Source organism: Pagrus pagrus, assembly GCF_965226575.1.
Source record: "Pagrus pagrus genome assembly, chromosome: 16".
Taxonomy (NCBI): Eukaryota; Metazoa; Chordata; class Actinopteri; order Spariformes; family Sparidae; genus Pagrus; species Pagrus pagrus.
This window is the reverse complement of record NC_140200.1, coordinates 6,576,169-6,592,940: the sequence shown is the minus strand read 5'-3', so window position 1 is coordinate 6,592,940 and position 16,772 is coordinate 6,576,169. Positions and strand designations below refer to the sequence as shown.

Genomic DNA, 16,772 nt, shown 5'->3' with positions numbered 1-16,772 from the left:
CAGCCTATAAACAACCATTTCTTTTTAAATCATCAGTATTAATGAGCGGTGCATTAAAATGAAGTTTGGGCGGTTTACGTTTTGTGTTTGTACTTTAAAAGTCTTTTTTTTTCTGTCAATCAAACCAAATAAAAGAAATGTCCTCCTTTATTATTCTGATGCGTGGCTGACAAAGAAAACAACCAATGAATGCCTGCCACGTCATACGCTATTGTTAGCGACTAGCCAATGAGTTTCACTTGGAGGCGGGACAACATGGCAGGAACTCACTGTACAGAAGTGGTTAGCTCATGAGGTGTTAAAACTGCCAAGTTTTGTCATTTTATTAAGGAATTAAACACTTTTTCCTCCGAAGGAACAACTATTAATCAACCTATTAAAACCTTCTTTGCGTCTACTCGTGCTTTAATGTCCGACAGTTATATAAAGATGTCGAAAAAGATGTTTAGCTAACGTTAGCTCATAATGCTAATGCTTTAGCTAGGTAAGTTAGAAAACAAGGTAAACATGCTGCACTAACTGGCCTAACACGCTTGTATAGGTAGACGTGAATGAAAGAAAACGTGGCGTGAGGAGTCCGAGCTACAAGCGGAGATGAAGAAGTGGAACTGGCGAGAAGGACAGCGACCCTACCGGCGAAGAGGTGGTGGTCAGCGGCACAGCTGGTACAGAGGCAACCGGCAGAGATCAACACAGGACGAGCAGTGGTATGTTCACTGACATGTTCACTGACATGTTGACACATGTTTGAGGTGCCTCGTTTAAAAAGTATGATGTGTCTCTCAGTCAAACAGTGTCTGCCACGATCCACTTGTCCTGAGCTCAATGATAATATCCTCTGTTCACAGGTCTGGACATTATGATGACGAGCCATCATTCAGAGCATCTCAGAGGAGACATGAAAACCAGTCTGCCTCTTCCTCTACCTCCTCATCTTCCTCTTCTTCGCCCTCCTCATCATCCTCCTCATCGTCCTCTTCTTCCTCTAAGGCCAGCAGTGCTGCACCAGGTCAGTGTCAGATATCTGGTTATTCCTACTGTAAACAAGATACTCAGAGATGTAGCTTGAAAAAGCAAGAAGAAACATGTTCATGCTTAACTTTACAACCTGTCCCGTCTCCAGAGCTGCCTGGTTTCTACTTTGACCCGGAGAAAAATCGTTACTTCCGGCTGCTGCCCGGACACAACAACTGTAACCCACTGACCAGAGAGCAGCTGCAGGAAAAAGAGAGAGAGAAACAGAGGAACAAGATGCTCGCGGAGGATGAAAAACTTAGAAAAGTGAGTCCCATGTGAGGTTATTTCTACTGTAAAGTGAAAACAGATACATAATGACAAACAGAAATCTAATATAAACTAAAACTTGAAATATTCAGGGGTGATTTTTATCTTATCGCCCCGCTCTGTTGCACATATTTTACTGGGCTGGGAACGGTCTCTAATAGGCTCACACGCTCTGTTGGTTTCATGCTTGTTTAATGATGTGACACGTATTATCTTCCTTATAGAAAGCACCAAGAACAGGATTGAATACTTCGCTACTGCTGCAGAAAAGACACCTTGGACTGTTACCTGAGAACTCCTATTGCAGGTACTGTATCGCACTGAATGTGTGCATGTGCATACACAGACATAGAGGTGTTTACCTTGTATTCATTAGAGTGCTCCAGGGGTGACTGATTTTTGTAGCTCCCCATCTAAACTTACTACTGGAGGATTAGTGAGTAGATCATTCTCTGATTCAGGCGTGATGACATTTTATTTCTTTAGCTTCTTTTAGCTACTTGGTAGCAGCAGCATGTATCTAGACATGTAAACACTTTACAATTCAGAAATGGCACATTAACTGACATGCAAAACGAGAAAAACTTAAACTCTTTTCTCGTTTCTAGGACTCATTCCAGCAGCGCTCTAAACACACATACACACAAGACAAACACCCACAGCTGTGATACATTACAGACGCATCACAGTGAAAAAAGTTTAGCTTTAATGATAATCAGTTCTGTATGTGTAGAGTGAGTTTTCTTCGGAGCATTGCCGGCCTCTAATAATGAGGCTAATCCCTTCTGACATGGGTTTGAAAAACATACTAAAACTGCAAAATTCTGCTGTCTTGACAGTTTGAATTATATGAACTGAACTCATCATTGTTGCAAGAGAAATCCCAATAATTATACATTCATCCTATTGGCAAACATGTCTGTAAATAAATAAATACAGAGGCGCACGTCGTCAGATAGCTGAGAGGAGTCGAATCAATGATTGTGGTTAAGTGGGTTGTCCACATGGGGTTTTAGTGGGTGTTACCATGGCTACTGTGTGTCTCCAGGCTGGTCCACGAGGTGAAGGTCGGCGGGATGAGACGCCACAAACTGGAGATCCAGAGCACGGACAACAGCAACCCCAACACTGACAACTTCAGACTCATAGTGGTGAGAACACACACACGGACGCACAAAACAAGCTCCGGAAATATAAAACATCATCCTGCACCGTCGCAAAAACATTTTTTGACTTAATGTATAGTTGGAAAAATCATGAATCGTTTTGTTTTAGAACAGTTTTTCCTTGTGTAAACTCAAACCTCCTTGTTCCTTTCGTCTTTCTCAGGGGGACTCGGCGTGTGAGCGAGTGTTCACAGTCAACGACGTGTCGCACGGAGGCTGCAAGTACGGCATCATGAACTTCAGCAGCAGCAGCCGGGGATCTCTGTCTGTGGAAATGTGTGACAACCTCTACTTCACCAACCGAAAGGTGGGAGCTGGAGCAGTGACTCTGAATATGTAGACATTTACTGTAATAATCAGTTTTTTTGTCAGTAAAAGTTTAAATGTTGGAAATGTGTGTGACAGTTTTGCTCTTGGTAAATGTGTTTCAGGTGAACTCCATCTGCTGGGCCTCAGTCAACTACCCGGACTCCCACGTGCTGTATCCTTCCTCAGCTTTTGCAGTGCTCCTCTTTGTCACCCTATATGTCTCTGTAAACTCAGGTGCTGCTCAGACATTGCCATTATTTTTCCTTGACTGAGCTGACTGTCAGATTGTGTCTGGTAGGAGCGGCAGACACGCCCGGCTGTGTCAGTTTACTTCCTGCTTCCCTCTTCAGCAACTCGAACCCAGGTTGTATTAGAAGCCTCTCAGTTTGATTCACACAAGCCTACAATTCATTATTATTCTTAAAAGTAGATTGCAATTATTTTGCATCATTTTTTTTATTTACCGCCCCATTTTAACCTGTCTCCTTTCTCCTTTGTACTCCTCTCTCCTCAGACCAGCCCGGGATGCTGTGTAGCTTTAAGATATCTTCAGCCTGGTCTTGTGCTTGGTGTCTCAACCCCCAGTTTGACAAGACCTTCAGCACTGGTTTGTCAACATCATTTGTCTTGTCATTTATAATGAAATTATACTTGTAATCCTAATATGATAATCATCTGTGGCCTCTGTTTTGGGGTATGAAACAGTCTCTTAAATCATAATTATGTGGTTTGGGCAGAAAAAAAGCTGCTTGAATCAAATTATAGAGAGAATTTTCAGTTGCTTTAAAAATGTATTTGCACAATTAAAAAAAAAAAAAAAGATTTTGACATTCATGTTGGGCTTCAAGTTTGCATTAATACATTCTGTCCTCAAGCTTTATAAATCTTAATCATTGTCTTCTTGCCTGTGTCTGCAGGCCTGTCTCGTAGGGTGGTCGTGAAGGATGCAGAAACAGGCCGAACACAGACGTACAGCACCGGCAGCGATGTCTTGGCTCAGCAGTTTGCCCTCAGGGTGAGTCATCTGTTCCATTTAGGTTATTAAAGCATGTTTGAGTTCACTTCTAACACGCTGTTGTACAGATTTCTCTTTACTGTAAGAAAGAAAAAAAGACAGAAATGTAAAATTGGTCTTTTTTCTTTTCACAGGTCCCTGTGCTGTTTAACGGCTGCCGATCAGGGGAGATCTTCAGCATCGACCTGCGTCAGCGCGGCCGCAGGGATCAGAGCTGGAAGGCCAGTCGCTTCCATCAGGAGTCAGCCATCACCTCCGTACGCGTCCTGCAGGACGAGAACTACCTGCTGGCTGCCGACATGCTGGGCCAGGTCAGGAAAATTAAATATTTTTAAACAAGGGTTCAGCCTTACTCATTTATTTACAAGCTTGTTGACTGTTTTTTTGACCCTTCTAATCATAACGCATTACGAGCTATTTACAAAGATTTAGAGACATTAAACCACACACCCTGATGCTGGTAAATAGCATGTATTTACCCAAATTCAGAAGATAAATAAAAGTATTACTATCAATGCTTTAACTTTGGGCTCTTTTCCTGTTTATGTGCAGATTAAGTTGTGGGATGTTCGAGTGTCAAAGCCAGTGCAGGAGTACAAAGGACACTACAATGAACACGCCTACCTTCCCATCCACGTCAATGAGCCCGAGGGGCTTTTGTTGGCAGGTAAGAGAGGACCGATCAAAGAGATGCCAGGTTTACCGTTGCTATGCTTTGACATACTTGTTGTAAGACGACACAAGCTTCAAGATCGAGCCGTGGCACAGTTGCAGATAAAAATACACTATGGCCCGATAAGGTGTTACAGAGATAGTTTGAAGCCTGCCAGAGATGTCTCATGTCTCTCCTAAGATGCTTTTCAACTCTTCACCCTCTTGAGTGGAAAACCAAAACACTAATCTTGCGTTTCCTGCTCCTCTGTTTCGTCCTCAGTCGGTCAGGATTGCTACACAAGGTTATGGAGCCTAAAAGACGGCCACCTCCTGAGGACTATCCCATCACCCCACCCGACCGCGAACGACCTGATCCCGAGCGTCGTCTTCTCCTCCAAGCTGGGCGGCTGCAGAGGGCTGCCCGGCCTGCTCATGGCCGTCAAACACGACCTTTACTACTTCCCATACAACACCGACTACCAGGAAGGAGGAGAGCAGCAGGCTGGCTTTTAGGAAAAGACTGAAAGTGTTTCTGAAAACAAGGACGCCAAATATGTAAATGGAGTTACATTTATATGCAAAAATCTACAGGTATTTATATTGGAAAGGGTTTGGCCTGAATGCAGTTAATTTCCATAAGGTTGTACTGAACTTTTGGTCGGGAAGAGGAGTTACATTGAAGTCTCAGGGGAATGTTATTTTTGACCGACTTGTTTGTGCCAAAACGAAATCAAAGTGCTACATATGAGTGCACACGATTACTACAGTTAAAGGTCCAGTGTGTGGGATTTAGTGGCATCCAGCGGCGTGGTTGCAGATTTCAATCAAATACCCCTCATCCCACCCTCACCCCCCTACGATGGCTGATTAAAAACGCAAAGGCTATAGAGCCAGTGTTTGGTTTGTCCATTCTGGGCAACTGTAGAAACACGGTGGACTCACTTCCTCCGTATAAAAAGCTCATTGTAAGGTAACAAAAACACAACTATGCTTGATACACAACAGAAGTATGTTTTCTGCCGATACATCCCGTACACTGGACCTTTACCACGGTGCTTTGTGTAATCTTTACCATAAAAAGTGCACTTATGATATTTTGATTTTGAAAAGGACAACACTGTGTTCACACTGTACATCAACATGTTTTCTAATTGTTGTTGAATGAGTTAACACTAGAGCTGCAACATTAATTGATTAGTTGTCAGTTATTGAATATTTTGAAAATCAATGGTTTTAGTACTTTTATGGAAAAAAAGTCTTAAAGCTCCTTCAATGTGAATATTTTCTGGTTTCTCATCTAAGACAGTAAACTGAATATCTTTGGGACATCATCTTGGATTTTGGGAATTTTATCAACACTTTTCACCTTTTTCTGACATTTTATAACCAAACTAATCAATTAATCTAGAAAATAACTGTTAGTTGCAGCCCTAGAAAACACAGTGATCTACTGCATCGTATTTGCTCCTGAATGACACACACATACAGACTGAGTTTCTGCAGTTTAATACATACTGTATGAGCATACATGAACATAAAGGTATTGATTTGTTCCTTGTGATATTCATTGAACGTCTTTCTCTGAGATAGGGACAGTGACGAGATAGTTCACCGACTCAGGTCAACGCGTTGTGTCAGCTTATTTGTCGACAAACAAACTCTTCCAGTCAGTCATTGAAAAATAAAATAAAATCCCAGGTTACCCATCGCTGCAGTCAGATCTCACAATGCCTAGGCCGTTCATTACAAAGCCAAACTGCATCTTGTTGCAATGAAGGCAACCGCAAGCGTTGCTCACTTGGTGCTCCTAGCTAACTAGCTACACAGCCTGAGTAGACAGAGTAATGGATTACTCTTCTGATTAGTATCTCCTGTTTTGAGGGGCCAGCCTCAAAGATGGTTTGAAATCTTTTTTTCTGTATCGTATTGCTACCGTGAGCCAGCCACTCTATAAAAAGCAGTTTGTTGCATTTCCTCCCACTGCACTCACTTTTATCTCGATAGTAGTTTTCACATTTTTAAAAACAAAACGAGGCCATTTAAAAATTTCCCTAATAAAGTAAACTTTTCCCATATAGGTATATTCTATGTAAAATTTAAACAGTCCACATGGACAGCATTGTTAAGGCTGCTCTATTAATGGCTGCCCATTCAAATGCACAAACAACCACTAAGGATTAAGGGGATTATGTAAGTAGTTATTACTAAGTAATTACAGTTGGAAGTTGGAATGCATCTCTGTGCTACAGTACGTCATTGGCTTCTGATAGTTTGAATCCTCCTGAAGCCAAAGAGCGGCAGGAAAGCTGAAGCTTGCAGGGCTGAAGCAGAGGAAAATGACTGTACACATTCAAACAAGCAGCAGCTTTTTTTTTTTTCAGGTTTCCTCTAAAGCCAGCCCTGAACGCTGTATCCAGGGCTCCTGCAGAGACAATCTTAGAATAAAAGTGCTTACCTGGATATTGGTTTAAGATGCTCGGTACTTCTATTAATATAAGGTTTACACATGTAGCCCCAGACTACAAAAGGTGCTAATATTACTAGTGTGTAACACTGGGGATTGTCAAAGGGGATCAGGGGTTTCATGTGCATTGATACAAACGTTGAAGGAGCAAAAAGGAACATCGAAGTTTACCTGAACTCAATCGTTAGCAAGCTTGTACAATACTCTGATAAAAATGTTGTCAAGTTGTCTCATCTCTCCTACCTTGTTGATATTCAAGTCTCACTCTGACTGGTATTCACAGTGTAAAATATAGGCATATTAAAGTGAAATAGCGTCAAGGGACTGAAGTGACGTGAGGACAGCGTTAAAAAACAATAAACTGAGTCCGACCTGCCACAGACAGTCTGGTGGCAACCAAAAAATGCCACTAAAAAGATAATAGGGACCGGAAGCCTTTCAGTCAAATCGTTGTCAGTTCCAGTTTTCGTAGAGGTGGGAATCCGTCACCGTTTTCCCACCCCCCGACTCCTGCCCCTCGTCCTGCTAGAGCTCCCCGGGTTTTTGACTGCAGCCGTTGCAGACCCTCACCGGGTGGTCCCAGCCGCGGGAGGGCACGGGGCGTCGCTCCTGAGAGCAGTCGTCGCACACGCCCTGGCCGCAGGCGCGACAGTGGTGGATGGAGAGACGCGGGGAGAACTCCCGCTGGCACTCGCTGCAGGAGTGGATGTCCTGATCTGGGACCCAGTAAGCCGGGCGGGCCGCGTCCTTCACCAGACCTGGACACAGGAGAGGAGGCAGTAGTTGGTAACCTGTCTACTGAATTTGACGACCAAAATCAGGGACATAAAAGACATCTCCGGTACTACGATGCAAAAATGATCATGACCGATCACTGACAGTGAGTGGATGGGTGAGTCACAGGCATATTCATCAATCGTTCTCATGAATCCTCTATAAATAGAACAACTGCAGATGAAAGTGACAAACTACCACAATCTTCTACATATTTAACGAAGTATTTGAAAGATGGTCTTTTCATGAAACTGGGCTGATGCAGTAGAGATACAATTTTCAAATTGGTGACACGTTACCAGAAAAAAAAAACAAAAGGGCTGTGATATTCCCTGCCTCGTTTTACAGTTTGTGAAACAGGCATACAAGAATTCGTTGGTACAGCCTGTGGTTTGAACAACAGCCCGAAGCTAGAGAAGGTTTGAGTTGGGTTTTAATGCTCACCAAGAGGTATGTCGATAGCACCAACCACAGCACCTAACGTGTTCTGAACAGCCTCCCCGACCTTCCTGGCTATCAGGGTGCCTCCCTCCTCCTCTAAGGCAGCATCCAGCAACTCTGAAACAGGGAGAACACGCGTACAATAAAAACAGGCAGTCACCGGTCGTGAAGAAACACATCCAGGAAACCATTACAACTGACACGTGTGATGATTTACCAGTTGAGATTTCCCTGTTGTGGAAACAGGCGTCGCAGACCCGCACAGGTGCGAGGCCCCAGCCTCTCTCCGGGACCGGCCTGGTTTTTGAGGAGCAGGAGTCGCAGAAGCCCTCTCCACAGGCACGGCAGTGGTGCTTGGTGTCGTTGGGCTGGAACTCTTCCCCACATTTATGGCATTTCTGCATCAAACACAATGTCGCACCGTAGCTTTTAATACCAGAAAGCTTTCGTAGACGTCTTCTCTCCACAGCGCTGAAACTTTTTTTTTTCAAATCCAGCTTTTTAGTTACATACCAGGATGAGGGAGTTGGGTTTCCAGTAGGCGGGAGCGATCTGGTCGGTAAGCCAAGAGGTGACAGCTTTGGCAGGCTTGACGCTGAGTTCAGACACGGACTGAGAGATGTACTTGACTCCGTCCAGCAACCTCTGGGCAGCGTTGTTGTTGTCTTTCAAAAAACCGTCGGACTGAAAACAAACCGAGAGGAGAACAGCAGAGTTGACAGATACAAATAAATACACTGGCTGACAGACTTTCACTCAATTCTCACTTTAACGTTATTTGTTTCAAGTGCAGTATTTCAGTCATGTTTATACAAATGTGACCTATTATCACTGAACACCGGCCGCAATGCTAACAGAAATACAGTCATGTGTCACTCTAAATTGCTAACAGGCAGTAGCTGACATAAAGCATGATTTATGCTTGACATTTACGCTTCTCTACTCGGCACTATTGACTAAATATGCTCGAATAAACATGTTAAAATGAAACAAAGGTCACAATACTTTGCATTAGTTTCCCGGGCATCTACATACAACCAGCTGGCAAGACCGTCCTGCCCTCGCAGCTCACAGTGGACGTGACAACATTAATTCCCCTTAAAACCTTTGAAATCTTGGCTCGCAACTTTGCGTAATAGGCTTAGACAAAATCTCATTTAGGCTGTTCCACTGTGTTCTCACCCCTGGCCAGATGTGCTGGATCTCTGTTCTGACCACTGTTTCCACTGGGTCCTGGTTTCCGTACCAGTACTGCCTGCTCCTGTAGATCACTGCGCAGTTGGGGCACTCGATCACATATCTGGACAAAGACAAAAAAGAAAAAGAAGGTCACAGTTCCAGTATAGAAGGACAGATTCATGATGACTCTTGGTCTTGGAGTTTCTTTCTTACAGCACTATTTGTTGTTATAACTGAGCTCGGTAACTGTGAATGGAAAGCAGTTCCACTTTAAAGAAGGGCGGATCATCACTTGTGACATTTTCCCATTTTTTTTACCATAATAAACAGAGACGTATTAATTTATTTCTGCCATTTCCAATCATCTTCCAAATGGTTCTGCGGCAGCCGGACTCACCCAGACCAGGCGTAGATGGCCAGGCCAAACCACGGTGAGTCAGACGAGGCTGTCGTTTTGGGAACCACCACCACCTCCTTCCCTCCCTCGTAGCAGGCCTGAAAAAGTGAAGCACGGACACTCAGAAACGCATCGAGTAGGCATACGATACGTCATGTGTCCGTTGTTTTTTTGTTAACTTGCCTTGCAAGTGTAGATGCGGTTGTCGTACTGCCCAGAGTAGCGGCAGCGATGTTTGGCTTCGTGGTCGAGTCCTTCCTTCAGGTGATTCATGCTTCTCTTACAGCCTGAGCTGAAAGTGGGAGGAAACCAAGTCAGAGACAAAGGCCAGGATTTGTTCGCATATATTAATGTGTTTTTTTGCTTTGTTTTTATTTCAAAAGTTTTGTATTCTCATCATAAATAAACTTGGCTGACATACTTTTTGTCCTTCAATCAAAAGGGTAAACAACGTTAAGTTAAATGAAGTCTTTTCTGTCTTGTCTTGATCGGGCTGGGCAACTACTGGAATTTAATTTTATTTCCAATTACTATGCCGGCTTATGAAAAACACAATAAGTAAATCAAATTATTATTGAGCCGCATTCCATTTCGCAATGACGCTCTCACTTTGTCTTGTGTTATACATCCAGCACACCCCCTTCCCTTTTGAGCAGTGTGCTCTCGCCCTCCCCTAACAGCCCATCACTCTCAGCCGGGCTGCGGCATGTTTTGTTCAGCTCACTGTGGTCAGCAATCCTCTCTCACATTCTATATACCCAATAAAAAGAGCATTGTAATACATAATGCAGCAGCGAGAAGACAGACACGTACCCACAGCTGAGGCAGAGGCTGGAGCAGGTAAAGTACTCATCTGGAAAGAATGAGTTACTGGTCATTTGCTCATCTGGAATATCTCCACTGAAGCTCTCGCTCAGGGCCTGAAGGCAGGAGGAGATGGAGGGACAGGGAGAGTCATTAAGTGTTCTCCCTCCATTACATCAGCAAAACATCCAGAAGCCTGACTGTCAATCGAGCACCACTACCTGCAGAGCCTTGTAGATGACGCTGGCGGAGCGTGGCGAGCGGGTGGTGTTGTTATCCAGCTGTTGCTCCAGGCTGCGCAGCAGACCGCTGAAGTCTGTGGGAGGGTTGTAGGTCCGTGTTCCCCGGTACTGGATGGAGCTGAAAGCCTCTGGGAACAGACCCAGCTTCCTGAAACGCTCCTGGAGAAGACGCTCGGCGGACTCAGTCGGTTTGTCTAGAGATGGAGAGCAAATAGATCAATCCAATTCCATCTTCATAAAGCCGAAAAAGTAAAAGAGAGGGATCTATTTCACGTACCTGATCCGAGCAGCTTGGTGTGGACGGTCTCATGGAAGATGATCACCCCAGGACCCAGAGTGGACAACGGGACGTCCAGACCACAGCGGGTGGTGGTCGCCTTCAGCTCCTTGGTGAAATGTTTCAGGTAGGCATCTGATGCGTCGCCGAGGAACTTGAAGAGATCGTCGTGGAGACGGTCGGCATGGGTTCGGTAGATGACCACATCAGAGATAGCCAGGACTTTGAGGAGCAGCCGGGTTCTCTGACCCTGATTGGCTCCTGATGAGGGAAAACGTCACAGTGAGTAAGAGTTAAGTGAGAAAAACTGCCGCCCACTATCCCGTGTTTACTGGGTACCAAGTAATCCATTTGTTGTACCATTACCAGCCCCGAGCAGTCCTTCTGTGTCGATGACTACCACCCGGTGCACAGGGTCCATTGCCGCCCACACACCCACGGTGCAGGACTCTTGAGTGGGCGAGGTCTTGAACACTTCTCGTCCGAGGAAAAACGTGTGGTTCAGGGTGTGGGACTTGCCCTCCCCGGTGTTCCCAAAGATGGAGACCACCTTGAGGAGCTCATCTGGCCTGCACCTCAGTCTGCTCACAAAGTCCTCCTCATCCTTCACCTGAGCATCCACACAGGATCAGCCCCATCATCACGACATCACATCACAACAATCAGGTGCCATCTAAAGATCAAAACATCCTCTCTTACCTGCATCTCCTCTCTGTCGTCCACCAGAAGGAAGCTGCACACCTTCTCCAGCTCGGCTTTCAGGATCTCCATCTGGGACTCCCCGGAAGTCAGGCTGTTGTCCTGGGGTGCTCTCGCAGGGGGGTAAGGTGTCAGAGGGTGCTTCCTCTTGTTGACGCCGCTGTGGGTGCGTTTCTGGCAGTCCAAACACAGGTTGGTCTTACAGCCCTGGCAGCGCACCACCGCTCTGAGGCGTCCTCCGTTGACCGAGCAGCTGCTGTCACCTTTGCACGAGTCGCAGAAAGGAACGTGGCCCGGTGCAATCCGAACCCGGTCGTGGTTCCTCATCCGCTCCTGGCGGTGGAGCTCCAGCTCGCAGCGGGCGCACTGCAGGCTGCCGCATTCATCGCACTCGAACGCGGCCTCGTCTGAACCCCCGCAGGCGTAGCTCTCCTGACAGCCGAGGACCGTGTTCATCCCTTTATCTGCAGCTGGACCCTGACCGCTCATCTCAACCCTGACAGGTCAGGACGACTGACAAGTATCGAGGACTGCAAAGGCAACGCAGCGGAAGACACAAAGTTATGGCTCGGTTGGGGGAAAAAAATAAATAAATCTCTAACCAGATGTGATGCAACCTTTCTGTTCAAACAGCCAACTCACTCATGTGCAATACAGTCAGAAAGTACTGGAAATGTTCAGCCGAGGACCTGACATTAAAGAGGGTACACAGTTTAAAAACACTTGTCCCGACTAACAGTTACTTTTGTTTATGACACAACAGTTTGCTAGCTAACATTAGCTGCCCCGCATCTCTCCCCTCGTCCAGTTGCTGTTTAAAACTCCCCCAGTATGCTTTTCACAATATCCCCCCCCCAAAAAAATACGTTATGAAACTAAGTATTAAATAGTTTACACAGCCTCAGCGACACAAAGAGACATAAACAACCTTCGTTTCAATCGACTGACCTAGCAGCGGCTACCAGTCCGACGGACGACGACTCGCTCGCTGAAATGCTGCCTCATCACGGTCTAAAACCGGACACGTACACGGCAGAGCACCGCGGCACCATAGCGCCGACAGCCACAGACAGCTAGCGTTGGTGAGAAAGTTAGCTAGCGGAGCTATTTCGTGTCAGACTCCTGGAGATGTTGTTGCTTTTACACCAGCTGATCGGCTTGTTTTTATCCAGAGTTCAGAAGTCATTCAAACGCGGTGCATTGTGGGTAATGAAGGATTTGGGAGTTACACAGAAAGGCGTGAGTTTAAACCAGCGTCCTGAACTACATTCTTTATTTTCATACTGATATATACCAACTTACACTGTTGACATCCCCCAGGTAGTCTGACAAAAGCTACCTGACTACTTCAACAGACGGAGCACAGTTATCGATAAGAGACTCACCGGTGCCCATAATGCTTTGCACCTTCCAGCTGCTGTAGGGCGCACTCCTTTTTGTAACCGGCGTACGCCGAAGCTTACACAGTTCGACGGAGACAGCAACTAATATTAAAACACACGACTTCACGTCAATTGTCTCGTCATATATGTTTAATTATTAACTGTATTAATTAGTTAAAAGCATCTGGTTGGTGTGAAGCACGCGTATCGGCGCTGCCAACCATCCGGGGTTTATGTTATGTTAGTTATATTTCTCCCACAACATCCAACCCGGACAGCCCGGTGTCGGTAACGAGCGCACCTAACGTGAGAACTGATTTTGGCGTCAGCTCGGCTGTACTGCACTTGTCCTGGGAATATTCTCTGTTTATTGCCGTAACGCGTTTTTCTTATTCTATATTTAACTGGGTATGATTAGCATCATACGTATAGATGCATAATTTGCCATTTCCCCTCTCAGAAAGAACCACTTTATGCGACTGACCTTGCCTGTTGTCAGATAGCTCCATGCTAACCTGTCTTCAGCGTTAGCTAGCTAGCTAAGCTAACTGTTTGTGTTCCCTTAGCTGATGTTCGCGTCTCTTCGACTCTCCCTGTTTTTGTTGCGTTCATGATGGAGGATGAAGCCTTCTCTGACATTAATGGCAAAGCCATATCTCTGGACTGTCAGAGTCACTCCGGCTTCTGCAGGGAGTTCACTGTCAGCTCCCCCAAAGTGTCCGTCGGCAAAGTGATGGTGTACACCTGCTGTGTTTGGCTGCTGGCATACACCGTGTTCTTCTTCACAGAGGTCAGACACATCTCAACTTATTGCCTAATGCCCAGAAAATAATGTCAATGTCATCTTTTTTTCCTTTAGTACCACAATGTACAGTTTCTTTGATTGTTTTTAAATGGTTACAAAGGTAGCATGTATAAAGCCAACTTTTACAATTTTCTAAACTGCACTTGAACATATCACACAGTCTATATGACTTATTGATGTTGATGCATTCAGGCAAATATTTCGCCTTTTTGTCAGTATTTTTCAGTTTCAATAGCTATAATATTTACCACAAGATTATTCTGAGTGTGTTAAACCCTGTGGTTGAAGTATATTTACTCAAGAACTTTTATTTTCTTGAGTATTTCCATTTTATGCTACATTTTTACTTACTACTTACTTATTCTTACTTAAAGGTATTTTTACACTGTTGTATTGCTGCTTAAATGTTAAATATCTGAACACCTTTTCCACTTGACCAAGATGTTTCTAGAGGACAAAATGTTGATGTTGTGCCTTGGGATCTGTAAAACTTCTTTATTATAATGATTCATATAAACATGAATTTCACAAACGTAAATGTCCATTGCTTGCAGAACACTGCCGTCCTGTCCAGCGCCATACTCATCACCCTGCTCGGCATGATGCTTCACATCCACTTCGTGAAGGTGGACCACGAGTCGCTGCTCGTCATCGGCTCCTTGGGCATTCAGGTGTCCTCCAGCTACGCCTCGGGCCGCGAGACCACCAAGTTCATCGAGATGAGCAAGATCAAGGATATTGTCATCAATGAAGCTATTTATATGGTAAATTTATGTCCTCGTATTATTTAGTTCATGCTTTTGTAAAATGAGTTGATTGATGACTAATGCTTTTTATTTTTAGCATCAAATCATCTACTACCTTTGTGTGCTGTTGAAGGACCCCTCAGAGCCCAACGCAGTGTCAAGTGTGGTGCCACTGTTTCAGGTGAGATTGGATGCAAAGTGTATTCTTATCTCATAAAGCAGCTTCCTTGTGGTGTTTAGTTCTTTGTTAGCTCCTATAAAAAGGCTTTTAATACACTCGGTGTCATTCACAGTAACACGTTTCTAATGAACCTCCTTTTTTTCCCCCCAGAGTTCGAAGCCAAGGCTGAACTGCTTGGTGAAAGTTTACAAAAGCTGTCAGGAGATTCTTTCAAAGTGCTGATCAAACACATGTCATACACCAGCAGTGTGTTTGCTCATGCATTTTAATATGTCTTAGCTTAAGACATGTTTTCAAGCAGGAAGTACTTGTTGTACTTTGGTACATCTTGATTTAATTGTATGTTCAGTGTTTTGTTTCTTTCCTTTTCTCACCTGTATGAATACTCTCATGATGTGAATATAAAAGAAAGTGCTGCCATGTTTTAAAAGACCAATATTGGTGTCATAATGACTTTATGTTGCACTTTATTGTGTAATTACTTGAACTTATTTTATTAGCACTGTCTTAAAAACTACTAGTTTAAACCTAAAGAGTCAAACCTTTGTATTAGAGGATAGAAATTACCTTTAACAATTGAGCTTTTTTGTAACTTATTTATTCATTTAGATTTAAATCAGCTAATTTTGCCAACTCCTGTATTTTATAATCTTCCCCACAATGTATTTTTGATATAAATAACTTTTAATAAAACATAATATCAATATGTTCCTTTTTGTGTCTTTGAGGAGCTCTGCCTTTCTTCCCCAGTAGGGGGCAGCACCACTCTTACTGGATCTCATATCAATCACACTTTCATATTAGATTCATTAATGACTTCAGACAAGAACCCTTCATACATACAGACAGATGCATCCTATTCTTTGTTTCAACAACAGTGTTAAATACATTTGCACACTTCACAGTAGAGTTATTAAAGATGTATACATGCAGTGTCAGGTGTGCTGCATGTACAGAACACTTTTAGAAAATAAACATCCACGCCTTCTTCCCCAATTATTCTTTCACTTCCTCATAACTAGATATACCTTCATCTTCAAGATGCAGTTGGTCACGTGCACCTGGTGACTTGTTGATATACCGGACCTGTTTTCTAAAATGTGACTTCCTCACGAGTGACAATAATTACAGTTTATGTTACAGTGAAATGATGCTACTAACAGTTTGATAACACCTGTTCAGATTTTATGATAAAGTAAGTTCCTCTCTGACACCGCAGACTCTTATTGCAACCTTCTTGTTAAGTTGTAATTGGAATAATCGTGTGTTAAGAAGTTTAGTTTTTACTCACTATTAATGTCAGAACAAAGTATTTTTTGGTAACACCCAAGCAAAGAAACAATGCTTTTTGAGTCAGGAGCATAAGTGCCCAGTGCTTACTGAAAACAATGGTTTCACTTTTTAAATGAAGTGCTCAGTTGAGGAGAGTTTCGTTGATGATCCTCCTCAAATCCTCCCCGTAATGTTTCCTCCTCAAACTGCTTCCTGGTTGCAACTAATCCATAACAATATAGCTGAAAGTTTAATGGGTCTCTACGGCCCACAGTTTAAAGTTCAGAGCCCTGACTTCCACTGGTGCTCACCCCAGGTTTCTCCTCCAGGCCTTGTTTTTTCCATCTATTCTACTTCTCGATGACCATCTGTAGCCCCCGGTCAGACCGCCATGTGAACTCCATCCTCCACAGGCCAACAAAACAAGCAGAAGGGTGTGATTTTCACGGGGCGAAGCGTTACGCTGCTGTGAAGAGTGGCCCTCTGACAGGATAATAGTCCCTCCTGGAGGTGCGAAACAGCCAGGAACCGGGCAGAGGAGAAAACCAGGGAGTGACCGGGAGTGACACCTCAGGGCTTCTCAATAGACCTCGTAAAGCAGAAACCCCTCTGAGTGTAAATCATAGGTAGTGTGGAGGTTTGGCAGGCGGAAAACACAGTGAGGCTTTCTTTAGGCAGAGG

The 16,772-nt window shown here is 44.2% G+C and overlaps 3 protein-coding genes across 4 annotated transcripts; 2 read left to right on the top strand and 1 right to left on the bottom strand.

The window, feature by feature from the left end:
• The first annotated feature begins 230 nt into the window (after nt 1–230).
• Nucleotides 231–5,759, top strand: wdr21 (WD repeat domain 21). The gene is made up of 13 exons (XM_084376660.1): nt 231–707; nt 849–1,009; nt 1,124–1,281; nt 1,509–1,591; nt 2,333–2,435; nt 2,614–2,757; nt 2,882–2,931; nt 3,044–3,123; nt 3,274–3,366; nt 3,677–3,774; nt 3,909–4,085; nt 4,327–4,441; nt 4,709–5,759. The coding sequence occupies exons 1-13, from the start codon at nt 595–597 to the stop codon at nt 4,939–4,941; spliced, it is 1,608 nt and encodes a 535-aa protein (XP_084232786.1). The 5' UTR covers nt 231–594; the 3' UTR covers nt 4,942–5,759.
• Nucleotides 5,760–5,918: 159 nt separating this feature from the next.
• zfyve1 (zinc finger, FYVE domain containing 1) lies at nt 5,919–13,049 on the bottom strand. Of its 2 annotated transcripts, none has more exons than XM_084376658.1 (13): nt 12,654–13,049; nt 11,706–12,235; nt 11,367–11,616; nt 11,007–11,267; nt 10,709–10,923; nt 10,497–10,603; nt 9,867–9,975; nt 9,684–9,781; nt 9,290–9,407; nt 8,621–8,791; nt 8,325–8,505; nt 8,111–8,224; nt 5,919–7,650 (listed from the first exon to the last, which is right to left on the bottom strand). In XM_084376658.1, exons 2-13 carry the CDS (start codon nt 12,192–12,194, stop codon nt 7,418–7,420), a joined length of 2,346 nt encoding a protein of 781 aa, XP_084232784.1. In that variant the 5' UTR covers nt 12,195–12,235; nt 12,654–13,049; the 3' UTR covers nt 5,919–7,417. The 2 variants fall into 2 exon arrangements, with proteins under 2 accessions (XP_084232784.1, XP_084232785.1); XM_084376659.1 differs by having other exon boundaries at nt 11,373–11,616.
• Nucleotides 13,050–13,347: 298 nt separating this feature from the next.
• On the top strand, nt 13,348–15,527 carry pigh (phosphatidylinositol glycan anchor biosynthesis, class H). Its single transcript, XM_084376661.1, has 4 exons — nt 13,348–13,877; nt 14,447–14,656; nt 14,736–14,819; nt 14,970–15,527. Exons 1-4 carry the CDS (start codon nt 13,698–13,700, stop codon nt 15,039–15,041), a joined length of 546 nt encoding a protein of 181 aa, XP_084232787.1. The 5' UTR covers nt 13,348–13,697; the 3' UTR covers nt 15,042–15,527.
• The last annotated feature ends 1,245 nt before the right edge of the window (nt 15,528–16,772 follow it).

Excerpts from the sequence above, each read along its gene's own strand:
- wdr21 (XM_084376660.1), top strand. The coding sequence starts at position 595 with ATGAAGAAGTGGAACTGGCGAGAAGGACAGCGACCCTACCGGCGAAGA. Across the intron at positions 708-848 it reads TCAACACAGGACGAGCAGTG|GTCTGGACATTATGATGACG; the intron begins GTATGTTCACTG and ends CTCTGTTCACAG. Across the intron at positions 2,932-3,043 it reads TACCCGGACTCCCACGTGCT|ATTGTGTCTGGTAGGAGCGG; the intron begins GTATCCTTCCTC and ends GCTGACTGTCAG.
- pigh (XM_084376661.1), top strand. The coding sequence starts at position 13,698 with ATGATGGAGGATGAAGCCTTCTCTGACATTAATGGCAAAGCCATATCT. Across the intron at positions 13,878-14,446 it reads CCGTGTTCTTCTTCACAGAG|AACACTGCCGTCCTGTCCAG; the intron begins GTCAGACACATC and ends CATTGCTTGCAG. Across the intron at positions 14,820-14,969 it reads GTGTGGTGCCACTGTTTCAG|AGTTCGAAGCCAAGGCTGAA; the intron begins GTGAGATTGGAT and ends TTTTCCCCCCAG.
- zfyve1 (XM_084376658.1), bottom strand. The coding sequence starts at position 12,194 with ATGAGCGGTCAGGGTCCAGCTGCAGATAAAGGGATGAACACGGTCCTC. Across the intron at positions 11,268-11,366 it reads ACTGCTCGGGGCTGGTAATG|GAGCCAATCAGGGTCAGAGA; the intron begins GTACAACAAATG and ends TTCCCTCATCAG. Across the intron at positions 8,792-9,289 it reads TCCAGCACATCTGGCCAGGG|TCCGACGGTTTTTTGAAAGA; the intron begins GTGAGAACACAG and ends GTTTGTTTTCAG.